Genomic DNA, 24,143 nt, shown 5'->3' with positions numbered 1-24,143 from the left:
CCGCCTGGGACCTCAGAGCTCAGCCTCACTCCCTCAAACGTCAGGGCCTCCACCAACCTGGAGGATACAGGGGAACAGAGGGCATACCCTGGGCAGGTGCAGTGACGGTGCCCAGGAGGGCGTGGCGGGGCTGCAGGCTGCTTCTGAATCCGCAGTGACCCCGCCTGACCGCCCCCCCTTCTCCCAGGTGCCCTGGATGCTTCTGTAGTAGATGCAGCAGGGTGGGTTTGGGAAGATGCTGGTCGCTTGGGCGTCACTAGGTTTCTGGGTCGAAACATGGCTCCAATTCCAGCCCCACCACTGTCCGAGGGTAACCAAAAGTGGGGTCCAGCTGCTCGCCATTCAGCCAATCAAGAGGCCAGGTTGGTGGAAAGGGGAGTTTGTTTGATTTTGGATGCTGGCAACTGGCAGTGGGGGCCAAGTGCCTCTTCAAAGGCTGACTCCCCTCCCGAACAGTCAGTGGGCAAGAGCTTTCACCGACAGAGGGAGGGGGCTGCAGGCACAGTCGGCTCTGACAGGCATCCTGAAATGGGTCATCGGTGGTCTGACCAGCATCGTCTTGGTTGTTTTAGGTACAGCTCGTCTTTAGTTGCAAGGTTGGTTTGTTCCCATTTCTTTGAGGCCAGTTTGCGGAACTGTGGCAGCTTATGTCCCGGCTGGGCTTCCCAGGCAGCGCTAGTGGTACAGAACCCGCCTGCCAGTGCAGCTGATGTAAGAGACGTGGGTTCGGTCCCTGGGTCAGGAAGGAGGGCGTGGCAACCCACTCCAGTATTCTTGCCTGGAGAACTCCACGGACGAGGAGCCTGGCGGGCTACAGACAAGGGTCATGAAGAGTCAGACACGACTGAAGTCTTAGCACGCACACGTGCAAGGATGCACGTCACAGCTATAGTCTGGTCGCCGTGGAGTTAACTTCTTCCACCTGGTGGGGGTTTCAGGATCTAAAAGACAGCTCCCAGGACATGACATGGCTCAGAGTATTATCTATAGCCCTTGAGGAAGAACTAAAAGTCCTTGACTTCACTTAGAGACTAACCTTTATGATTTGGTCTCCTTTGAACGTCTTCCTTTATTTCTACATGTTCTCCCTTGTCTGATTAAACTTATTCTTTGGGTAAAGTTCTTCCACAGACAAAAGGTGGGCAGAGGACATGGGGGGCCAGGACCACATGGTCCTGGTCCCGTTTCACTAGCAGCTGAGTCACGGGGCTGAATGCCTGCCTCACCGGAGCCTCCGCTTCCTTGTTAGTCACACGGGGATCACACTCAAAGCTCCCAGGGCACCCCGGGAAGGAACATGAGCTTCCTGGCCCAGGACCAGCGCTGGGCAAACACTGTACCCTTCCCACCCCCACTTCCTTTGATTCCCCCCTCTCACTCCGAGGAGTTTAAATAACCACGGACGTGACATGAAGGCTCAGAGCCGGGGATGAGCTAACTCTGAAGGTCTGATCTCATTCACGTTTCCAGAGCGACCCCCTTATGGCCTCCCCCCAACTCCAAACAGAAGAGCAATCCCGTAAGAAACCACATTCCTTGGTGCCACAGATAAGAACCTGTTATTATTATTTTTTTTTTAGGTGCCAAAGTAAACCAGTGCAATCAGAAAATCCTGTGAAACGCGGCAGCACCCAGTTCCTGGATCATGTGCTGTTGAGAACAGTCAGCGTCCATCCTCTTGAACTGACCTTGTGGGAGGAGACGCAGGCCGTTTTAGGATTCTGCCCCCTGGTTCTAGAGTCAACCAGGACACCACGTCCAGGGGACGGCCGTGAAACCTCCCTGTTGCTTATCCTCATCCGAAACGAGAATGCTTGTCTTCTTCACCCGTCTTCATCCGTGGCCCTGGGGACGTGGCTGCATGCGTGTGCCTCTGCTCAGCCGTGTCCGACTCTTCACAGCCCCATGGACGGCAGCCCACCAGGCTCCTCTGTCCATGGGATTTTCCCTGGCAAGAATACTGGAGTGGGTGGCCATTTCCTCCTCCAGACGATCTTCCCGACCCAGGGATCGAACTCATGTCTCCTGCATTGGGAGGCAGATTCTTTACCACTGAGCCACTCGGGAAGCCCCTGGGAGTGACCTGAGAGACTGTAACAGTTTGCTAACTTGATGGATCTGTAGGACTTCAAGTCACTGGGTGCTTCTTCCAGTTATAAAAAAACACACTAGGGTCGGTAACATCTCTCGGCAGGAGGGTGAGCACTTACAGGAGAATGTCCTGCTTCCAGAGTCATAATCGTTTGCAACGTGTGGCTACAGAGGGACCCAGGCTCAGAAACACAAGTCCTTTTCTCGCCCTTCTCTCCATGTGTCGTAGGTAGCCAACCCTGTCCTACTGCAATGATCCAAGGCTCAGATCCACGCCGCCCCTGGTGTGTCCACCGCCAGGCCCGGCTCAGCCCCACAGAGCAGATCACCCAGCAGGATGGTGGTCCAAGGAGATGAATGAAGGCACGTGTGAGTGATGCTTCCATGGCAACGAGAGCGGACGGCAGGGGCAGCTGCAGCACCACTGCTCGGGCTCGCCAGTCACCAGGCTGTGTGCTCAGAGCGGTGCTTTGTGGAGCAGCACCCCCGGGCCTCACGGCCATGGAGAAGGCGGCCCGAACGCTCCCCTGGCTTCACAGCTGGGAACCTGTGGCTCAGAGAGGCTGGGTGTGGGGAACATGCAGGGTCCCTCGGCGGCCAGGACGGGACCCAGGCTGTCTGAGGTCACAGCCCCGGCTCCTGTGGTCCCCGGGCAGGACGTCAGAAGCACACGTGCGTCAGCTGTTCTGGAAGCCAGGACAGCGGCTCTGGTTGCGCGGTTCCACCAGGCTCTCCCCGGCTTCCTCCTGTTCAGGGATTTGGGGGCGGGGGTGGGATGGGCCAGCCTTCCTCGAGATGCTTTCTGATCAAGAATAGGCTCTGGACTTCCTGTTCCCACCTGTTTTACTGTCTTTATGGAAATTATCAGCCCCTAAAGGAGCTGTGGGTTTACTGCTCCTGGCCTGTCCCCTCCCACAGAGTGTAAGCTTCATCGGACCAGAACCCTGACTGTCCTGTGTCGAGAAAGGGCTGGTACTGAGCAGGCAGGCCCCCAACAAGGGGTTGGTCAATGGATCCCCACTTCACAGATGCAAACCGAGGCCGGGACAGGGGCCCACGTGACTCCTGAGAGGCACGTCAGCTTTTCCTCTGCGGGAAACCTTCTCCCTGGCCCAGGGCACACTGGGATCGCAGAACCTCAGCCTCGACGTCCCCATCAGGCCTGGGAACGTGCAGGTGAGTGCGGCCTGGGCCTCCTCTGACTTCAGAGACCTCGGCGTCTCTGACTTCAGAGTCACCCCCATGAGGGCACAGATGCCACTCCCGGGCTCTCGCCGTCGGCCAGGCAGAAACGAATACCATCGCTTGATAATGAGGGAGGCATGGGGCACCTGTGGAAACTTCCACGCTCCCCCGACTCGTGTCTCTGCGTTAATACCCTGTGGGGGGGGGGGCGCCACTGGGAGACGGAGACTAAGACTGTGTACACACCACTGTACACAGAACAGATGCTAACAAGGACCGGCCACACGGTGGGGGGATGCCAGTCCGCACCCCGTAACGGCCGATACGGGAGAAGACTCCATAAAAGGTGGATACACCTAAATGAATAACTGACTCACTGTGCGGTACACTTGAGATTATCACAGCGCCGTAAATCAACAACACTTCAGTAAAACTCAGTTTAAAAAAACCTGAATAGAATCTGTATCCTGCTGTCGTGTGAAAACCGGATAAATCTTAATGATGTTGAATGGGTCGTGGTGCTTTTCAGGTCTACGGTATCCTTCTACTTTCCTGTCTGTTCATTCTGTTAATTTTTGAGAGCTTGATACTGAAACTCCAACTAAAAAAAATCTTAATTTATCTACTTAAAAAATAATTGCAATACATTGTGGAACTGTATGTAATTTTGTTCTGTACTTTCCAAGTCTCCTGTAAACTTGTTATCATACTTTCATAATTAATAAAATTTAATTAAATAATTTAAAATTTTTTTAATTAAATAATTTAAAATTTTTTTAATTAAATAATCTTTAAAAAATGATGTGGAAATTCCATATGTAAACCTGGGCTCCTGAGGGGCAGGGTCTGGGGACGCCCCTTCTGTGGATGAGAGACGGCCAGTGGATGCCCCCCGAACATCACGAGGCAGCCCACCCACCCAGGAGCACCTGACCGGCCACAGGGGCTCACAGCCCACTGGTCACTCCCGAGACTCAAGCTTCTGACTACAGCTGGATGGCCACCGGCCACCCACGCCAGGGAGAGACCCAGTGGGGCAGAAGCAAAGCCCACTCTGCATCCCGAGACTCAAAGGTCCCGGGGACATGAGCTTGAGTCAGACCCACGGTTCGCTCACAGCAAGACATCCCTGCAGCAGGACGTCCCTCCAACAAGTCCGTCCGATCCACGGTGAGAAAACAGACGGCTAAGCATTGCATGTGCACTTGCTAAGTCACTTCAGTCGTGTCCGACTCTTGGCCACCCCATGGACTGTAGCCCACCAGGCTCCTCTGTCCATGGGATTCACCAGGCAAGAACACTGGAGTGGGTTGCATGCCCTCCTCCAGGGGATCTTCCCCACCCAGGGATCGAACCCGAGTCTCTTATGTCTGCAACACTGGCAGGCAGGCTCTTTACCACGGGCACCACCTGATCCGCAGACCAGGACAGAATCACCTGTGAGCTCACGAATGCAAACTACTGATTTAAGAGTGATTTCCAAACAGGAGTCAAACCCGGAGTCTGGGAAGGCGCCCCACCCCCCCGCCGCATCGCGCCGGCTCTGGGCAGGCGGCCGTACCTCCAGGGACGGGATACCCTTGCCCGTGGGCTGCGGGTACTCGCGTAACAGCCGCTCCTCGTCCAGGAACTTGCCGTCGCGCCCGTCACTGGCCGGCTGGAACAGCCCATAGTTCAGGACGTCCTTCAGGCTCTGGTTCAGTGAGCACAGAATCCGCTGCTTTGCAACCCACACCGTAGCATCCGGGTTGAATCGAATGCACTTCTGCGGGGAGGACAAGACCCCTGGTTAGCGATGCAGGAACCCCCCGGGGCAGGTGGTCAGAGATGCCCAAGGGGCCTCCATTCCATCCTGAGGGCTCCTCTGAGCTCTGGACTCCCTGGCTTTAAGGTGAAAACCATGACGCTCTTGTCTCCTTGGCAAATATAAAAGGGGAAAAGCTCGGATGATTCCAGGGCCCCAGCTCTCACTCCGGGACTCGCTGCGTTTTCTGGTCATCACTCACCATCACTGACCGCCTTGGGCAGTTCTCTCACTTGGACAGAGTTTCTCAAACTTCCCGGCTTGTTAAAACACACACGGATGACCCTGCACCCTCCCGGAAGAGTGTCCCATGCAGCGGGTCTGGGTCCGACCGCAAAGCTGCCTTTCTCACAAGTTTCAAGGTGATGTGACCGCAGCTGACCCAGAAAACAGACTGAGGACCAGGGCTTGAGCAAATCATAGCGTAGCTGAATTTCTACACCGATGGCTCCCCGTTGACATCTCACGGACAGATAGAGGTCTCCTTTCCTCACTTCACTGACGGGAGAGCCCAGGGCACCGGCGGCTGCGCCCCACCCACCTGACTGTAAAAACACTCACGGCGCCCGTCCCAAGCCATAAAGGAGGCGACTAGGAAAAAGGGTTTGACTTAGAAATCATATCCGGTGCCATGAAAGTTAATTTTTGAAAAGGTTAAATGGTACAGACGGTTCCCGCAGACCAACCGTGAACACTTCTCAAGAACAGAACAGCGCCGCTAGGACCTGAACATGCGACTTGGTCGCAAGTCCCAGGTCCTGTCCGTGAGACCTGCCCACGAGCCAGGAAAACAAGGCTAGGCTGAATCCACTTCTGACCGCAATTAAAGTTATGTTCTACTGCACGGCCATCAGCAGGGGCTCAAAACTTGGCTTACTCGCTGTGAAAGCATTCGGATAGAAGAGGGCTGACCGCGCCAGAGGCTGGAGCCAGGCCTCTGCAGGGGCGCCCGCACGCCCGAGGCGGCGCCAGGGCCCTTCTCTCTCCCTGACCCTCCGCCTGGGCCGCGCCTCCCGGGAGGTAAGAGGATCCCGCTTTTCTCAACTCAACAATGCGGTTGGTGGAGCAGGCAGCCCGGAATCCCACTGCCATGGGATTCTGACCCCACAGGTCAGAATGGGAACCTGACCCCACGGGCATGGATGTGCCATCTGTCCGTCTCCAATGGCAAAGGCCGAACTGGAGAGTAAGGCTCAGAGTTCATCTCGGGGCCGCGAGGCAGGTGGGGGCCCGGCTGTTCACTTCGGGGACTGCCAGCCAGCCTCCGCCACCTCGGGCTGAGGAAGAAGAGTGTCTGCGAACTCCTAGTCCTTCTGAGCTCTACCAGCTGTGACCAAGTGGGGCTGTGAATCCCCCTGCAATTCCTGCTTGGAGAATCCTTGCTGGCCTCTGGTTCCAACTGCATGGACAACGCCAGTTCCCTTAGACACCAGCGTCCAGAGGGCCCGAGGGTCCCTCCCTTGGCCAGCAGAAAGGAAGCTGCCAGCAGGCCGGTGCTGAGCGGAGCACAGGCTGGGAGTCAGGCCCCAGGGAGTCTGTGTGCCATTTGTAGGTGGTCCCAGAGATTCCTGGCGCCCACTGCCGCTCAGAGGGCAGAGCTGGGGAGGCTGCCTCTGTGCACTGTGGTGGGCGGGCCCTGCACGACGAAGGGATGTCCTGCTCCAAAAATGCCAGGAGGGCCCCGCTGAGAAACTGCTAGAAGGGACAGGAGCTCGGAGGTCAGAAAGGCTCGGGTTTACGACCCAGCCACATAGTCTAACCTTGTGATCCTGGGCAAATTCAGCTGCTCAGCAGTTTCCCTGTTTCTGCGATGAAAACCACCCCAACTACACAACCTGCAGGTCTGTTGTAAGGATCATACAGAACAGAAGATAAGTGCTGTTACAGGCTGAACTGTGTCCCTCCCAAAAAAGATAAGGGTTCCTACTCCTTAAGGAGCTCTGAGTCTATCTAGCAGGGGGTAATGATCATGACGATATTGGTGGTGATGATGCTGGTTATGGTGAAGATGTGATGGTGGTGGTGATGGTGAAGATGTAATGCTGGCGATGGTGGTGGTGATGATGGCAGAGATGATGGTGAAGATTTGATGATGGTGAAGATGTAATGATGGTGATGATGGCGGTGATGATGGTGAAGATGTGATGCTGGCGATGGTGGTGGTGATGATGACGGTGATGATGGTGACAATGGATAATAACACTGCCTATTAACGCATAGGTGTGTAGTCTAGCAAAATGGCATGCTGTTGTTGTTCAGTCACCAAGTCATGTCTGACCCTTTCGAGACCCTATGGACTGTAGCCCGCCAGGCTCCTTTGTCCATGGGATTCTCCAGGTGAGAATACTGGTGTGGGTCACCATTTCCTTCTCCAGGGCATTTTCCCAACCCAGGGATCAAACTGGCATCTCCTGCACTGGCAGGCGGATTCTCCACCACTGAGCCACCAGGGAAGCCGCAGAAAAATGGTGGAGAGGATCTTATTTGCAAAAAGCGGAAATACAGACACAGACGCAGAGAACAGTACAGACACCCAGGCGGGGAAAGCGGAAGGGGTGAACTGGGAGATGGGACTGACGTATATACACTATTCACGACCATGTGTAAAACAGATAAGTAACGAGAACCTACCGTATAGCACAGGAAGCTCTACTCAGGGCTCTGTGATGACGTAAATGGGAAGGAAATCCGAAAAGGAAGAGATATATAAATATTATATAAATATACACTTAACATAGTTGGTTCACTTGGCTGTGCAGCGGAGGCTAATACAACTAGTAAAGCAACTAGACTCCAATAAAAATTTAAAATTTTTTTTAGAAATAAATAAAAAGGACTCAGACAAAACTGAAAACAAACAAAAAAACATGGCAAGAGAATTCTATCTAAGAGAGTAAATTGCTCTCCAAATCTGTCCTGGGCCCTGGGAAGCGGAGCTGATGGCAATGGTGGTTTTGTAAGATGTTATAGGAGTAAGAGGCTTGAAACACACAAAGCTTGAAAGAATGGTAAACACTACACTGCGTGAAATACGCGTCATTAGAGGGAGCCGTCTGGAGGCCAAGGGAAGAAGCATCAACAACACAGGCTGAATTACGTATCCGTTCAGATCACCTCCTCCGCTCGCTCACAGACCTCAGCTGAGACTTAAATTCAGCTCATTCTTGACTTTCTCCAGGAAAAAGCCAGGAGGAAGAGGAGGGGGGGCGGGGAACTGACAAAGCCTTCGGGGGGTCATCGTGCTGTGGGAGCCCCCTGCATCACCCCATCCCGGATACGGAGCTGGAGACACATAGCCCTGTGCTTTCAGCAAGAAAGCAGGATATTCTGAAAGAAATCCCTGCTTCTGAGCACGTCTTTCATTGCAAAAGAAGCACATTTTCATGTCATCATCAATGCTTTCATGATGCGTTTCAAAGACTCTCAGTAAACAGAACCTGCCAGGAGTCATTTAGAGGTGCATCAAGGGGTGCCTGGTCTCTGAGAGCCGTTCACCCACCACTTGCGAACCTCTGCCCCCCAAACCGTGACTGGGACAGTTTCCAAATGCAATTGCCCAAATGAAATGATGCTTCTTGCTGTGGACAAAGATCCATCAGGCTGGGCTCGTGATGGAGAATAGCCAAATGCTGTCACAGGTCACACGTGAAGGGATGTATACAGAAGGGGGAAAACCGTGGGTGACCTTGACTGAGAAGGACAGCCTGGTCCGAGGAAGGTGACGGCCAGGAGCCACACTGGTGCTTCTGAATGTTTAAGCACTAACAAAGGCCAAAGTGGCCACAGGTTAGGGTTCTTCCAATCAGGATAACATTTTTCAAAGGATAAAAGTTTCAGAGCAACCCCTGACGCTGTGATGAAGCGGTGGGCAGACCTAGTGACCTTTGAGGGGCCAGCTAGTGATCCTCTGTACCATCAAAGTCCTGGCACCCGAGAGGCACTGGCTTGGGCTCTGCCAGAGATTCCCGCCCTCCCTGGAGGTGAGTTTGTTTTCCTTGTCGGTCCCCATGATTTCCGGCAAGCACAGAGCAAAGTAGAGGATCTGATGCCGGCTAAGAGGTCCTCCTAGAAGTGGTAAGAGCAGAAGGAGGAGGATTAAGCCGTGCTGACGGCAAACTCAAGGTGCTCACCATGTGCCCGCCAGCCCAGCGAAGAAAGTGTGTCAAATCCATCATCTGCTCCTCATGTTCTCCTGGCGGAGGTATCAGCAGCCCCAAGCCCAGAAGGGAACACTCTGGACCCTCAAGTCTGCCCCCAGCATCACACAGCTGCCAGAGGCGGGGCTGGAATGAACAGACCATTCCAGACCTGAGGGCTGAGGAGTTTCAACTTGGCCCCACAGCACAGGATGCAGCCATGAACTGGGAGGGTTCACCCAGGGGGCCGTGAAGTGGAGTCCAGGGGAGAGAGGGAGACGGGGGAGGTGTGGCCCAGCGCACAGGGCCAGACACTGCGCCCATCAAGCGAAGTAAGAGCTCCCGTCCGTCCGCCTAGAAAGGAGGGTGGTGAGCAGAGCATCAGAATTGGGAGCCACAGAACTCCAACCACAGATGCGAGGGTCTCCCCCTCGGCTTTGACACAAAAGATTGAATACTGATGGTCCGCACCCTCTTTCTGCCCATTCTGGACCATTCTCATCAGCCCGGAACACGACATGGGGGTGGAGGAGAGCTCTGCTCTTCCCCAGGGTGGTCTCTGAACCACAGCATTCCCACCACAACGTGAGATTTACAAAGCTTCTGACAGGACGTGCAATAATTCCAGAGCCAGGCATTACTTTCTCTAAGGGATTTAAGAGGGTATTAACACCCAGCTTAAGAAGACGAGCACACCGAGCCAGACGCCTGCCGTCCGGGCCGCAGAGCCCCCGAGAGCTGCACCGATCGCGCTCACAGACGAAGCGTCAGCCTCACATCTAACGGGGAGAGGCAGCACAGAATCCCTACAGCGCACAACGCTGGGGCTGGTTAAACAGGCTTTTGATTTTTTTAATGATACGTACGAAAATAAAGCTCCTCCTGGCCTTTAGCGAGCTGCCCCGGGACGTGAGTGACAGCCAGCTCGGTCACAGCCCAACTTTCTCGCGGGCTTTCACCAGAGAGCCCCTAAGCCTTCCCCTTTGGTTGAAACAACCGATGACGCATCAATCTCCTGATTAAAACCGTGGAGTGTAAACCACTGCACTTAAGGACAGTGAGGCTGATTACCATCACATCACAGAGAAAACGGAGGTGGGGGGAGTCAGGGGCTGGGGGAGGGGGCTCTCCTTGGCCTTAGCAAGCAATTAACGAAGCCACAAAGAAAACCAGATTCCACGCTTCTGTCCCCACCAAGTGATCCAAATGCACACTACAAAGGACAAAGCAGGGTGGCTCAGAGTAGAGAGAAATATCCAAACAGTGTATTTCTGCAAGGCAAAGAGAATAAGTGGATGGGCAGACGGATGGACATACAGATGGATGGATTGCTGGCTGATCGGATGAATGACTGGATAGATGGATGAATGGATGGATGGATGGAGAGAAGGATGGATGAAAGGAGAGACACATGGATGGATGGACAGGTGGACAGATGGCTGGCTGGTTGGTTGGGCGGATGGAGGGACAGACGGATGGATGGATGGGTGGGTGCATGGATGGATGGATGGACAGATGGATGAATGGATGGACAACTGGATGGAGAGATGGATGGGTGGATGGGTAGACAGAAGGATGGATGAACAGATGGATGGATAGATGGCTGGGTGGATGAATGGATGGATGCATGGATGGATGGATGGATGGATGCATGGATGGACAAATGGACAGATGGATGGATGGTGTAAGGAGAGATGGATGGATGGATGAATAAATGGATGGATAATAACAATAAAGACAAACCTTAAAAACATAACATCTAGTGGAAAACATAAGTTACAAATGACATGCCCAGCATGATATCAGGTTACCTATAATTTCTTTTTTTACTCAACAACACAACACCATATAGTGACCGCTGACACACACAGAAGAACAAGGGAGGAGTGGGGTTCACGACAACACCTGCCCCTGAGCAGAATGGCCAGGAGGGTGAGAGACACTGACTTTACCTGAAACATTCTAACCCTGTAATTAAAAAACGACAAAATGTTAACCACTGTCAATTCTGCATAATAAATCATAAAAACTGGTGTGGACAGTATTATTCTTTGTCTTTTCCTGTATTTTCAATTTTCTCTAAATTAAAAAAAGACACATCAATCTGGAACCTGAGGCATTCCTCGGTCTCTTGAGGGTTTCCCTGGCTGGACTGGAGTCGGCCTTGGACCACACTCCAAGCTGGAAACACCACTCTCGAATGAAGGACGTGATCACTGTTGTCTCCTTCTGCCCACTGAGTCCTCTTTGAGGACTTTTTTTAGGGCAGAACATGTACTCAAGTCAGGGTCACACACAACTAACTTTCTAATTAAGTCTAAAATCCCAAACGAATTTCCTTGTGGTCAGCAAACAGCGGGTGGGTAAGGAAAACCTGAAGACAAACAGTGTGACGAAGAATGCTCTCATCTCTGTGCTGCCCAGGCTGTGGGCGACCCGAGGCCAGTGAATGGAGGCGTTTAAGGTCAATGGGATAAGTGTTGTTCTGCGGGGAAGACTTGTGGGGAGGGGCTTGCCTCCAACAGGAGAGGCAGACAACAGGAGTAAATAAATAGAAGCCTCCCTCCCAGGCCACGCATCACTGATGCCACCAACACAGAACCTCCAGGACAGGCAAATCCAGAGACAGAAGGCAGACCAGTGGTTGCCAGGGACTGGGGGAGGGGCCGGGGAACCCTGGGGGAGGGAGGCGGGGAACCCCTGGGGCAGGGGGTGGGGAATCCCCACCAATGGGTATGGGGTTTCTTTTTGGGGTGATAAAAATAAGATTGACTGTGGTGGTGGGTACCCTCACCTCTGAATTAACTAAAATTCATTGAATTGTACACTTTTAATGGGAAAACGGTATGGTGGGTGCACGGCATGTGAGTGACATCTCTATTTTTAAAAGAAAAGGAGTCTGTTTTTGTTCCTTTCCTGAGAAGGTGCAAAGATGCAGGCAGTACATTTAAGATCAAGTTGCCGCCAGTCGCCCTCAAGGACCCTTTCTTTCCTGGCCAGAGCACACGCTCGTGCGAGAATCACATCTGCTGTGATGACCCCGACTATCTCATCAGGAACCTGCCCCCGTCTCCACCTCCTCCCGCTGACCCTGGCCCTAGATTCTTGCAGGGACCCCCTACCTGCCTCTGCTTCCTTCCGTCCTCCCCTGAGAGAAGCTGAGAGAAGAGGTCACGCGCTCTGCAGCAAACCTTTCTGAAGCCCTCACTGTTCTTCAGGGGGAATCACACCCCACCCCGCCTCGGCCCCTACACACCGCCCTCCGCCCCGAGTACCCAGCTGGCTGGCAGCCCTGACCTCCTCCGCTGCTCTGACACACCAGCCCCATTCATCCCCACCTCAGGCATGCCATTCCTGCAACCCTCTGCCCAGAAGGTTCTGGCCAAAGATCTTTACAAGCTCATCTCTCATCACCTGGGGCTCAACTCGGAAGTCACCCCTTGTGCAGTGCAGGCAAGGGCTGAGATGAATTCGTGATTCCTAAACGTGGAGCTGGTGGATCTGCAGGGGACAGGGCGCCATGTACACTTGATCTGACCCTAAAACCAGAGAGACTCGCGGAGGGAGGGCGGTTCTACAACAAAGTGGCAACTGGGTTCACATTTAAAAACTCACTTTCAGCAGGTGCAGAACACTTCTGAGGAAAGAGGCGTCTGCAGCCCCCCAGAGGGAAGATGGGAGAGATGGGGCTGGGGTGGGGAGGTGGTGACGTGGGTTCAAAGGGATTCAGAAGGTCAAGGGCGGGACCTGTCAGTACACTGGCTGAGGGGCGATGGCAGGCCCTGGGTAACTCCTGGGTTCTGACTCAGACAAAGGAATCAGAGAAGGTTCACAGCCCAAAGTGGGAACCACCCAACTGACCATCACCAGGGGAGGGAACGAGCCACATGATCAGTAAGTTACTACTCGGCGATAAGAAGAAATAAAATACAGACGGATGCCGCCATGCGGACGAGCCTCACGGCCGTGCTGCTAGGTGAGAGAAGCCAGACGTGAAAGCCCACACACCACGTGACGTGCTCACATGGACCGTCCAGAAGAGGAGACTCCGTGTGTGGAGACAGACACGATCAGCGATTGTCAGGGCTGGAAGGGGGATGGAGGATGAGCGGCAAAGAGAACAACGCGGGTGATGGGCCGAGTCCAGACCCGGATGGTGGGTGCACCAGCTCAGCAGACTTACTGAAAACCACTGGACGGTGCCCTTCAAGGGAGTGAACTTCATGGCCTGTAATGACACCTCCATAAGGTTGGGATTTTCCAGGGTAACCACGGCGGCGGGGAGAGGGACCCTGCGGGCCAAGTTTGGAGGGTCAGAGGGAAGGGGACAGCGTGGTGGCATCTGTTCTGGACCATCTGAGTCGAGGGGCCTCTGAGCTTCCAACTGAGAACGTTTCAAGAGAGAAATGAAGTCTGTGCCCCGGACGGGAGGTCCAGCCAGAGACGTGACCATGGGCAGAGGGCGCTGGACGGACGTGGGTGCTAACAGGTCCTCCTGTGGGGGGCCGGGGAGAGCCTCGCCGAGCCCGGCTGTCATGAGGGATGAGAGTCCCCCGAGAAGGAATCCTGTCTGAACAAGACGAGCCCGGGAAGCAGGGGACCCTGAGGGCCGGGCTGCAGTGGCCAGGCTTGGCCAACCAGTCCCGTGGCCCGAGCCTCCCGCTCTCCACTGATCCAGCGCCTGGAAGTCCAGAGAACACGGCAGAAGGTCCATCCAACCCACCTCACCACCCCCAGGAAAAACACTTCCTAGGGAACCGAGGCCACATCTGGGAGTGGAACTAAGTCTGGAAGGAGACTCCAACCCCCGGGGGACCCCAGAGTGATGAACGGGACACCTGCCCGGCCATGCGCTTTGATGGAGCATCTGAAGGCAACCTGCCACTCCTGCACAGGCCCTTCCAGAACCTTCTCTCACAATGCATGCCTACCTCCTGGTCTTTGAAGAGCCAGAGGCCAGCCATAGGGGCTGGATTCTCAGCTACCGCAGGAGGAGATGGACTCAAAACTGCCAGGACAGGCTAAAGTCCACCCCTTATTCAACAACACAGGAAGCCTCAGATGTGAAAAGCAAATATGATGGTTGTCTGTGGCAACAGGATAAAGGAGGGATTAAAAACCCAGTGGAGGAGGAGGTGAAGCCTCTGCGGGCTTGGAGTTCTGTTTGGAGCCTCAGTGACGAGCAGGAGGGTCGAGGTCCTTGGATTGAGCCCATCTGATGGCCTGACTGGAGGCCAGTGATGGATCCGGAAGTGCGGCTATCAGCTGATGTGTGGGGCTGGGTGGGGGAGGCAGGTGGGCGGGGATGCGGGGTGCTGCAGGGACGCAGGATGCAGTGAAGATACGGGATGTGGGATGTTATGGGATGCCGCTCTTGGGGAGAAATTTGAGTGAGAGACAAACAGGTGAAAGGAGATGATTGTGGCCTGGGGAGAGGAGAGCAGCTGAGACGCGTTTTCCAAATTACATAAACTTGAAGACGCAGCTATCTAACAGACAGAAGCATTGATTAAAGCACAAAGGCATTTTCCCAAAGTCTCTGCCAGGCAGACGAGGCCCATGGACCCCCGTTAACGCGCCCAGGCAGGTCGTAGGGACCGACATGAGGGCTGGCAGCTCCCTGCATCTACTTGGTGCCAACTCTTGGGGGGAGATGGGTGAGAAGGCTGAAGCCATATACACCCAGGGGAACCCAGAGAGCTCATCCCCGTCCGCTCTGCGTTCTGCGCTGTCCATGTGGCGTGACATTCAGGGAGGGCTGGACAGGATTGTGGGGGCCCCAGTGCCAGGGCTGGTCCCACGTCTCTATTTGCTGCGCCCCAAGCAGAAAGAACACAAGAGCTACAGTTTCTATTGATGTTGGCGCACGCCTTCTGCTTAAAAGGCCAGGTTAATGGATGCGTGCCAACCCTCCACCCCACAGGGAGCTCCCTGGGCATGTGATGCTCTGGCGAGCAGCAGGAATGCCCACCCGCCACGCCCGGGAGCCCACTCGACAGCAAGGCCTAAGCACCCCCCACGCCCAGGACTCTGATCCCCAGAGTGTGCAGCGACCCGAGGGGGTTCCTAGAAGGAGGACCAGCGCTCGCCATCCAAAGCTCAACATTCAGTCCCACTGAGACGCAGAAAGAGCAGTCACTCCGGCCAAGAAGCATGTCCAGACCCCACCTGGGGAGGGACCTCCACTTAGGAAGAGACCCCACATGGGGAGGGACCTCCACTTAGGAAGAGACCCCACCTGGGGAGGGACTCCACCTGGGGAGAGACCTCACCTGGGGAGGCAATCCCACCTGGGGAGGGACCTCACCTGGGGAAGGACCCCACCTGGGAAAGACCCCCACCTGGGAGAGACCCCACCTGGGAGAGATCTCACTGGGGAGGGACCCCACCTGGGGAGGGACCCCACCTGGGAGAGATCTCACCGGGGAGGGACCCCACCTGGGGAGGGACCCCACCTGGGAGGGACACCACCTGGGAGAGATCTCACTGGGGAGGGACCCCACTTGGGAGAGACCCCACCTGGGAGGGACCCCACCTGGGAGAGACCCCACCTGGGGAGGGACCCCCACCTGGGAGAGACCCCACCTGGGAGGGACCCCACCTGGGAGAGACCCCACCTGGGAGGGACCCCACCTGGGAGAGACCCCACCTGGGGAGGGACCCCCACCTGGGAGAGACCCCACCTGGGGAGGGACCCCACCTGGGGAGGGACACCACCTGGGAGAGATCTCACTGGGGAGGGACCCCACTTGGGAGAGACCCCACCTGGGAGGGACCCCACCTGGGAGAGACTCCACCTGGGGAGGGATCCCCACCTGGGAGAGACCCCACCTGGGAGGGACCCCACCTGGGAGAGACCCCACCTGGGAGGGACCCCACCTGGGAGAGACCCCACCTGGGGAGGGACCCCCACCTGGGAGAGACCCCACCTGGGAGGGACCCCACCTGGGAGAGACCTCACTGGGGAGGGACCCCCACCTGGGAGGGACCCCACCTGAGGAGGGACCCCACCTGGGGAGGCAATCCCACCTGGGGAGGCAATCCCACCTGGGAGAGACCCCACCTGGGAGAGATCTCACCGGGGAGGGACCCCACCTGGGAGAGACCCCACCTGGGGAGGGACCCTCCTGGTGCAGAAGAGGCACAGCCACCCGTGCTCCTGAGAAGCCGCTGGCTGGCGCTGGGCGGCAGAACCTGCTCAGCAGCATCGAGAGCCCTCTGGGCAGGATTCCAGGCCAATCTCAGTCCCGCCTCCAGGACTCACCAAGGCAAAGGCCTTCTCATGGGAACAAGGGCCGCTCTGTCCCAAGAGCTCACACCTGTGGGATTTCTAGTCTCAGGCTCCAGGGCCTTTGTTTGTCTCGGACAAAGAAAGAGAAGAGAGGTGGTCTTCAGAAGGTTCTGGAAACAGTTATGCCACTGGGAGTGGAGTCCAGACCCTGAAAGGATCTTCCTTTGGGGAAGAATCTTCCTTTTGCAGAGCAGGTGTGTCTCCACCAGTAACTCCCGATGGTTTGGCAGTTTAGTCGCTCAGCCATGTCTGACTCTTTGTGACCCCATGGACTGTAGCCCACCAGGCACCTCCCACCAGGCTCCTCTGCCCAGGGAATTTTCCAGGTGAGAATACTGGAGTGGGTTGCCATTCCCTCCTCCAGGGCATCTTCCCGACCCAGGGATCAAACCTGAGTCTCTTGTGTCTCCCACATTGGCAGGCAGATGCTTTTCCACCAGCGCCACCGGGGAAGCCCCCTGTGGGTCCCCAAAGCCCATGGCCTGAGGACAGAACATCTTCTGGGCCCCATCAGCAGGCCTGGGACAGCCTGGCCTGACATCTCACACACTCGCCAGGCTGCCCTCGGAGCCTCTCGGCAGGCAGGCTGGCAGACGGCCCCTCCCCACTGCAAGGAAAAGGGCCTCCCCGAGTGGATGGTGTTGACGGTCGGGCTTTGACCAAGGAAGGCCGTGGAGGACACAGACATCTGTAAGTCCAGCTGCTCGGCTCTCTGCGTACCTGCCAGGGGACCCCAGGCTTGCAGCCCTGGAGCTCCGGCCCCAGGGACGCAGGCAGCCCACCTTGGGGAAATGGCAGAGAAGGGGGCATGTCACCCTAGGGGCTCCGTCCTCACCCCGCCCTTGGCCTTCCCGTTCAGCCTCGGGAATGGAGTCTGAAATCTGAGGGGAGTGCTTCCCCAGTCTCTTGAATCCTCCAGCATCGATAAACAGTAACAGGATCTAGGGGCTCAGAGGGTTAAACCTGCAGCCTGAGGATCTGTCCACGCCGGGGGGGAGGAGGGTCACTAGGTCCCCACTCCAGCTCCCCGAGGGGATAAGCAGGCCTGCACCAGGGGCCGAGAAGGGGTGACGTCAGTCTGACGCAGTGACCCCAAACAATGAAAGCATCCAAAGTCAAAACAGGCTTGACCTATGGCCAGAAACATCCCTCCCAGATGCTCCAGGGAAACCGAACCCTCCGAGGGGAGAATCCCCCGATGTTCACTGGTGGGGACAAAAATCCAGGTATTCTGTGGGTTTTTGGTTTTTTTGGCTGCGTCCTGTGGCGTGTGAGATCTTAGTTCCCTGACCAAGGATCAAATCCTTGCCCCCTGCATTGGAAGTGTGGATTTTTAGCCACTGGACTACCAGGGAAGTGTCTAAAAATCCAGACATTAAGCACTACTATCCTCAAATCTTGACAGATGTGAACTCAACGTCCGTCTCTCTTCCTTCCTCTGACTGAGCCGGGGTTGGGGGGACAAAGGAGCCCCCTGGGGCTGACTGTCCAGCAGAGATCCCTCCTGGCGGGGCTTCTGAGTGGGAGCGTCAGGGGTGTCCCTTCACAAGAAGTGGGCAGCTCCCTGCACCAGGAAACCGCAGAAAAGAGAGCCTGGACCTTCTAAAGAGACTCAGCACTCCCTGCCCCCGGGCCTGTCTGTAAAAGGGCCAACAGAGAGACCCCCAAGTCTGACTCACTCTCGAGACCAGAACAAACAGAAATTTCAGTCACTGTCAAACCACAGGGACAGGTCGGGAGAAACAGTGCAGAAATAAGGAAGATGCTGCAGGAAAAGAAACAGAAAAGGAAGCAGGATAGCATGTAAAAATCAGACACCTGGTTCACCTGCTCTGGATGAAAATACACCCGACTAGAAGAAGAGAGAGCTCAGTACTTCGTGCCAGGGGAAAAATAATAAAGCATGAAACCTACTCCAAACAAACAACAACTCCAAAGAATAATTTCCAAAAACAGCAAGCGCAAGGCTACAACAACAAAGTGATTGGTGATCAACCAGAAGTCAGAATGGATGCGCCTGAAAATACTGTAAAGAAAGGACAAACAGGGAAAACGACAGGTGACGAAAGGAATGAGAGAAAAGATGACAGAACAGGCGGAGGAAAAGCCGACACTAAAGGTGACTGTATTCCCACATGGAGAACAGTATGGAGGTGCCTGAAAAAACTAAGAACAGAACTGCCCTGTGATCCCACAATCCCGCTGCTGGGCATGCATCTGGAGAAAACCGTAATTCAAAAAGACACATGCATCTCAGTGTACACTGCAGCACCATTTACAATAGCCAGGACCTGGAAACGACCGAAATGTCCATCGACAGACATGTATAAAGAAGATGTGGCACATACAATGGATTATTACTCAGCCATAAAAAGGATGAAATAACGCCATTGCAGCAACGTGGATGCACCTACAGATGATCATCCTAAGTGAAGTGAGTCAGACGAAGACCACACGACATCACTTAAGTGTGGAATCTAAAAAAACAGTCATACACAAAGCAGAAATAAACTCACAAACACAGAAAATAAACTTACGGTTACCAAAGGGAAAGATGGGAGAGGGATAAATTAAGAGTTTGGGACTAACATATACACACATATAAAATAACCAACAAGGACCTACAGGATAGCACAGGGAACTATACTCAATTCTGTAATAACCTTTAAGGGCAGAGAATCTGAAAGAGAATAGATATTTACGCATATTGATACGTGTATGTGTGTACCTGAATCACTCTGCTATACACCTGAAGCTAACACAACATTGCAAATCAACTGTATTTCAGTAAAAAGGGGAAACTGTGTCATTGAGACAGAGAACAGCTCCCAGAGAGGGGAAGGGGAAAAAGGAAAAATCTGGGAAACAGACTTCTTCAGGAAAAACAGAATGGCCAGCGCCAAACACTTCCTACGTGCTTAGTCAACTCAGTCCTGTTCAACTCTTTGTGACCCCAGGGGCTGTAGCCCGCCAGGCTCCTCTGTCCATGGGATTCTCCAGGCAAGAATACTGGAGTGGGTTGCCATGCCCTTCTCCAGGGGATCTTCCCCATCCAGGGATTGAACCCAGGTCTCTGCACTGCAGACAGATGCTTTACCATCTGAGCCACCTGGGTTAGTAACTGAAGTCAATTCTTTAGGAATCCAGTAAAGAAAAAAAAAAATCAAGTCCTGGACAAGATACATCAAGCACAAGTTCAGGGCAAGCAGACCACCAAACAACATCCCTGTAGGTCTGGGGCGACACGGGGCAGGAACTGTGGCTCAAAGGTTACACAGGAAAACCACATACAAGCTGACATGTTCACATACACAGTTCTTATTCTTCGCGGATTCTGTATTTGGGAATTTGCCTCCTTGCTAAAACTTACTGGTAACCCCAAATCAATACAAGCAGCACCGCTGTGACCACTCGCAGACAGAGCAGACATGCTGGTCCCCAGCCGGGTCTGAGCAGAGGACCAGCTAGCTCCCTTCTGTGTCCTCTGCGATCTTATAAACAAGTGTCTTTATCCGGGTCTATTTGGGGCCCTATTTTGCATTTCAGTGCTTTTCGTTGGCGATTCTGAGGTTTGAAATGGCCCCGGGCAGAGCTGAAGCAGGGTCTGGTGTCCACGGATGAGAAGGCGGGGCCGAGCCTCGGGGAGAAGTCACGTGTCAGGTGAGCTGCCTCCCGTGTGAGTCACAGGCTGCTGGCCCTGAGCCCGGCGCTAATCCTGAGGGCACTGCGTGTGTTAAATAACACTCCTGACACAGAAACGCACATGCAACAAGGTTGTACACTGCTCCACAGGTGAGGCTGCAGCCAGAGGCGCTCGGGACCCTCACCCACTGCATCCCCCACGGGTGATGGTCCTCAACGGGCATCACGACCACCAGTGGTGAAACCAGCGGGCCGGTCACTGGGGAAGCACTGCCCCCAGGACCTCCTGAGAAAACCCTGGACAGCCAGCTCCATCCACCTAAGAGGTGGGACGGAATACAGAGCAGTGACAGGAGAAGGCTGCCGTGCGCCCGGCAATGAGCAGTGACCCTGGGAGAGGGACTGAGACCCCAGGGCTCTGAAGGCTGCAGCAGGACAGGTGTCTCGTGGGGTGGAGCAGGGAGCCCTACACCAGCAAGAATCGGTGGGTGGGGAGGAGAGGCCTCATGTGTACATGTGTGTGTGAGTGTGAGTGTGTGTGTGTGCACGTGCAAAACAGCTGCTGGTTCTCCACACACTGACCTTTTCCTTCCCAGTCTCAGAGCTCAACTACGTTCCGCAGCCTCCTCTGCGGCCAGGTACATGGGTCAAATGCATGGGTCAGGTGTGTGCAGTCAGAAGCATGTGGTCAGCTGCAGGTCAAGTGCATGGGTCAGGTGTGTGCAGTCAGAAGCAGCCTCCAGAGGACAAGGGAAGGTGGGAGGAGAGATGTGGCCCAGGAGTTTCCTCTTTCCCTCCCCCTGAGCAGATATAGGAGACCCAAGAAGGACTCCAGAGTCCAGGAAGCCTGCGTCCCTGAATGGCTGCGTGGATGTGAACCACCCCCTCCTCATCCCTGCCAATCCCCAGGGGACTGAGAAATAAAACATCTATGTATCAGGTGCCTGAGGTTTGGAGGGCTGTTTATTACAGCAATTAGTTTAATCCACCCCCAATATACAGGGAGAGAACACTAAGTTCCTTACAGGAAAAAGAAAAAAAAGGAGGAAAGAAAACTGTAATCAAAAGTGAAAACCAATAAAGAGATCAGCCTTCCAGTGTTTTTTGCAATCATTTCTTTTAACTTGATAGATTCATTTGAAAATAGTCTCTCTTGTGGCAAAAAAAAAAAAAAAATTACTAAAGTTCAGCTTTTCCTTCATTGAGTTTTTCTCCTTTTACTTTCAAATCAAGTCACCTTAATGAGGCTGATAATATTAACAGCGTGTACTTTGAGTCTGTGCTTACCCAGGCCACCCATTACCTGCAACCCTTTGGAAAGACACGTCTGAAATGTTCATGAAACGTCAGCGACAACCGCTCCGGGAGCTGGTGTCTGTGCTTTTCCATACGACCTGAGGCTTTTATAATAATCACGTAACTTTGATGAGAGATGTCAGATGACACGGACGGAAGAATGAACGCTGGGCCTGGCCTGCTGCCAAGTTGGTCCTAGGGCTCAGGTCCTCCCGCGCTCTCCCTGGAAGGTGGGGTCGTGAGAGCCCGCCCTGAGATGACCCCAGGGCGCAGGGCCCCTCCCCAGGACCGGGGGTTTCCTGGGAGACCTGAGGCGCAGGAGACTGGGCTTGGGTCAGAGCCCAAGGGCCGCACCGGCGCCACTCGGCCAAGAGGTGGCGCTGCGGGCCTCCCCAGTCCCTGGGATCCCAGCCGGGCCCCTTCCCAGCAGGGCCTTCAGCCACACAGGCTGGAGCCTCCCAGAGGCGTCTACACCCGCCCCGGCCCAGTCTCCACCCCCCAGCCCCACCTCTCCACCTCCTCTCTAAACTCTAACATGAGGGGTCCTCTCGGGCACGCAAGCCCCACAGAGACCTAAGGAGCAGAGACGACGAGAAACGAGACGCCCCGGCGGGGAGCCCAACGGGCACGGGCTGAGACCCCGCTCACCTGATCCCAAGAGACAAGAATCCCACCGGGAGGGGCCCCCTCGGCCGACCGTGGGTCTGTGCGCCGCCTGCCAGCCTCCGGAAAGCCCCTCCTGGGGTCACCGAGCCTTCCCAGCCTCCCCGAGGGCCCGGGCACCACATCCACCAGCCAGACCCTGGACGTGACTCCACGGGGGACTCAGGTCCAGCCCCGCCCAGCCGGAAGGGCCCCCCCACCAGGCCTGGTGCAGCCCCCGCCCCCCCCAGGCTCCACCCACCCAGCTTCAGCGTGCTGCCCTGCCACCTGTCCTGCCCACCCCAGAGGCAGCCCCTCCTGCGTTCTCCAAGGCCCCTGAAACTGCACCACGGCCAGGGAGACCCCTCTCTGGCACCCGCTGTGGCCACAGGGACCTCACGCAAATTCACCACAGAAGGACTGTCTCCCTCCTGTGCCTCAGACAGCACGGGGCTTGGACCTCGAGGGACGACTCAGGGGCTGCGGGTGGGCAGGGCGGGCAGGGCACCCCGGGCAGAGCTTGCAGACTCCAGGAAGCGGGAGCCCCATGCCAGGGGAGGTGGCAGGGCCTGCCCGGGGCGGGCAGCCCATTTACTAAGGCACCCACTGTGCTCGCTGCCGCTGCAGGCCTCGTCTCTGTGCTGAGGCTTGGGCTCCATCCCTGCACACAGTAGGCGCAGCGAGCAGGGAGGAGGGAGGGGGAGGAGGGCCCAGCAGGAGGGGGCGGGCGGCGCGCTCGTGGGGAGGGGGCAGGAGCAGCTCGGGCCTCCGGGGCCGGTGGGGCAGGGGGCGAGCAGAGGCCCCTGGAGTCCAGGTCACGCCTGCCACGGGCCGGAAGGCAGGCGGCGGGAGGACGGGCTCACCGTTTGCTGCAGATCCTCGATGACGATGCGCAGCACCAGCGTGTGGGCCTGGCCCTCCTCCGCCCTGGCGCCGCCCGGCTTCTGGGCTGTGGCCCGGATGGTGTCGTAGATGGTCTCCTCCTTGGAACTGTCCGAGTTCGACTCCTCCGAGGAGTCTGAGTAGCTCCGGGCCATCTCGTCCTCGCTGGACGTGGGGCTGCGTGGCATGGCTGCGCGTGTCTGCTCGGAGAAGGGAGAAGGGAGACAGATATCAGGGGAGGTTCGAGGGAGAAGCCGGGGGTGTGGCGGAGACCGGTGTCCAGGGGCGTGATCGCAGGCTGGGCGACCTGCGTGGGTAACACACACACACACACACACACACACACACACACACACACCTCCACACACCCCAGCTCCTCCCGGAGCCCGAGCCAGGCAGGACCTGTGGGGGCCCCGAGAGCCCTGCCCCGGTGCTTGGAAACCAGCGCTTAACAGGAGCCTGGACTCGCTGCGGCTGCGGCCACAGCTTACAGGCACGGACCAGGGGGGTGGCGGGGCGGTCTGAAACGTTAGGGAGTAAGAGGAACAGCTCTCTGTTTTTCTTGGAGGAGCAGCAGGCAGAGAGATGCGGGCTTTGGGTCAGAAGGGTACTGAGCGCCTGCTATAATAACCCCCTCTGCTTCAAACACAGCAATGATAGGTACTATGTAAAAATAGACCCAGCACACAGGGCCAGGCTCAGAAATGAGAGAATCTCCAGGCCCAGGAGCACAGCGGAACCCAAAGACTGATGGGGGCAGGCGGATGGGGGAGGGCTGGGGGTCCCCAAGAGCCCGCGGAGGCTGGGAGGGCAGCTTCCTCACCATCAAGTGCAATAAAAGGCCCCCGGCAAGGACCCAGGTGAGGGGGCCGACTGCCGCCTCGTTCCACGGGCGTTAGCAGGACAGAACTGGGAGGGCAGGCTGCCCACGGGATACCCCCAGGTCTGTGGGCAGGGGTCAGAAAGCTCAGGCTAAAACCTGCCCAGGGACACCCCCAGCTCTGTAGGCAGCGGTCAGAAAGGTCAGGCTAAAACCTGAGATGACCAGGGGTCCTGGGGCAGGGGGGGGAGGTGCATGCCAAACCAGCAACTGCACTTCTGTGTGACCTCTGTAAAGGACGTCAAAGGTCAAGTTCATGTGAACAAGAAAGATGTCCCAGGCTGTTCCCTGCAA

The 24,143-nt window shown here is 55.8% G+C and overlaps 1 protein-coding gene across 1 annotated transcript in view; it reads right to left on the bottom strand.

Annotated features, from left to right (window-relative positions):
* The window catches only part of SHANK2 (SH3 and multiple ankyrin repeat domains 2), a 552,597-nt gene that overhangs the window by 440,985 nt on the left and 87,469 nt on the right, over nucleotides 1-24,143 (bottom strand). Inside the window, exons 2-3 of the mRNA XM_061161522.1 lie at nucleotides 22,951-23,169; nucleotides 4,838-5,041 (exon numbers count right to left, since the gene is read on the bottom strand). Of these exons, the coding sequence (XP_061017505.1) occupies nucleotides 4,838-5,041; nucleotides 22,951-23,157 (411 nt within the window). The 5' untranslated portion in view covers nucleotides 23,158-23,169. The remainder of the gene's footprint in view (nucleotides 1-4,837; nucleotides 5,042-22,950; nucleotides 23,170-24,143) is intronic.

Source organism: Dama dama, chromosome 2 (assembly GCF_033118175.1).
Source record: "Dama dama isolate Ldn47 chromosome 2, ASM3311817v1, whole genome shotgun sequence".
NCBI classification, from domain to species: domain Eukaryota; kingdom Metazoa; phylum Chordata; class Mammalia; order Artiodactyla; family Cervidae; genus Dama; species Dama dama.
The sequence above is the reverse complement of the archived record's forward strand: the minus strand, read 5'-3'. Positions and strand labels throughout refer to the sequence as shown.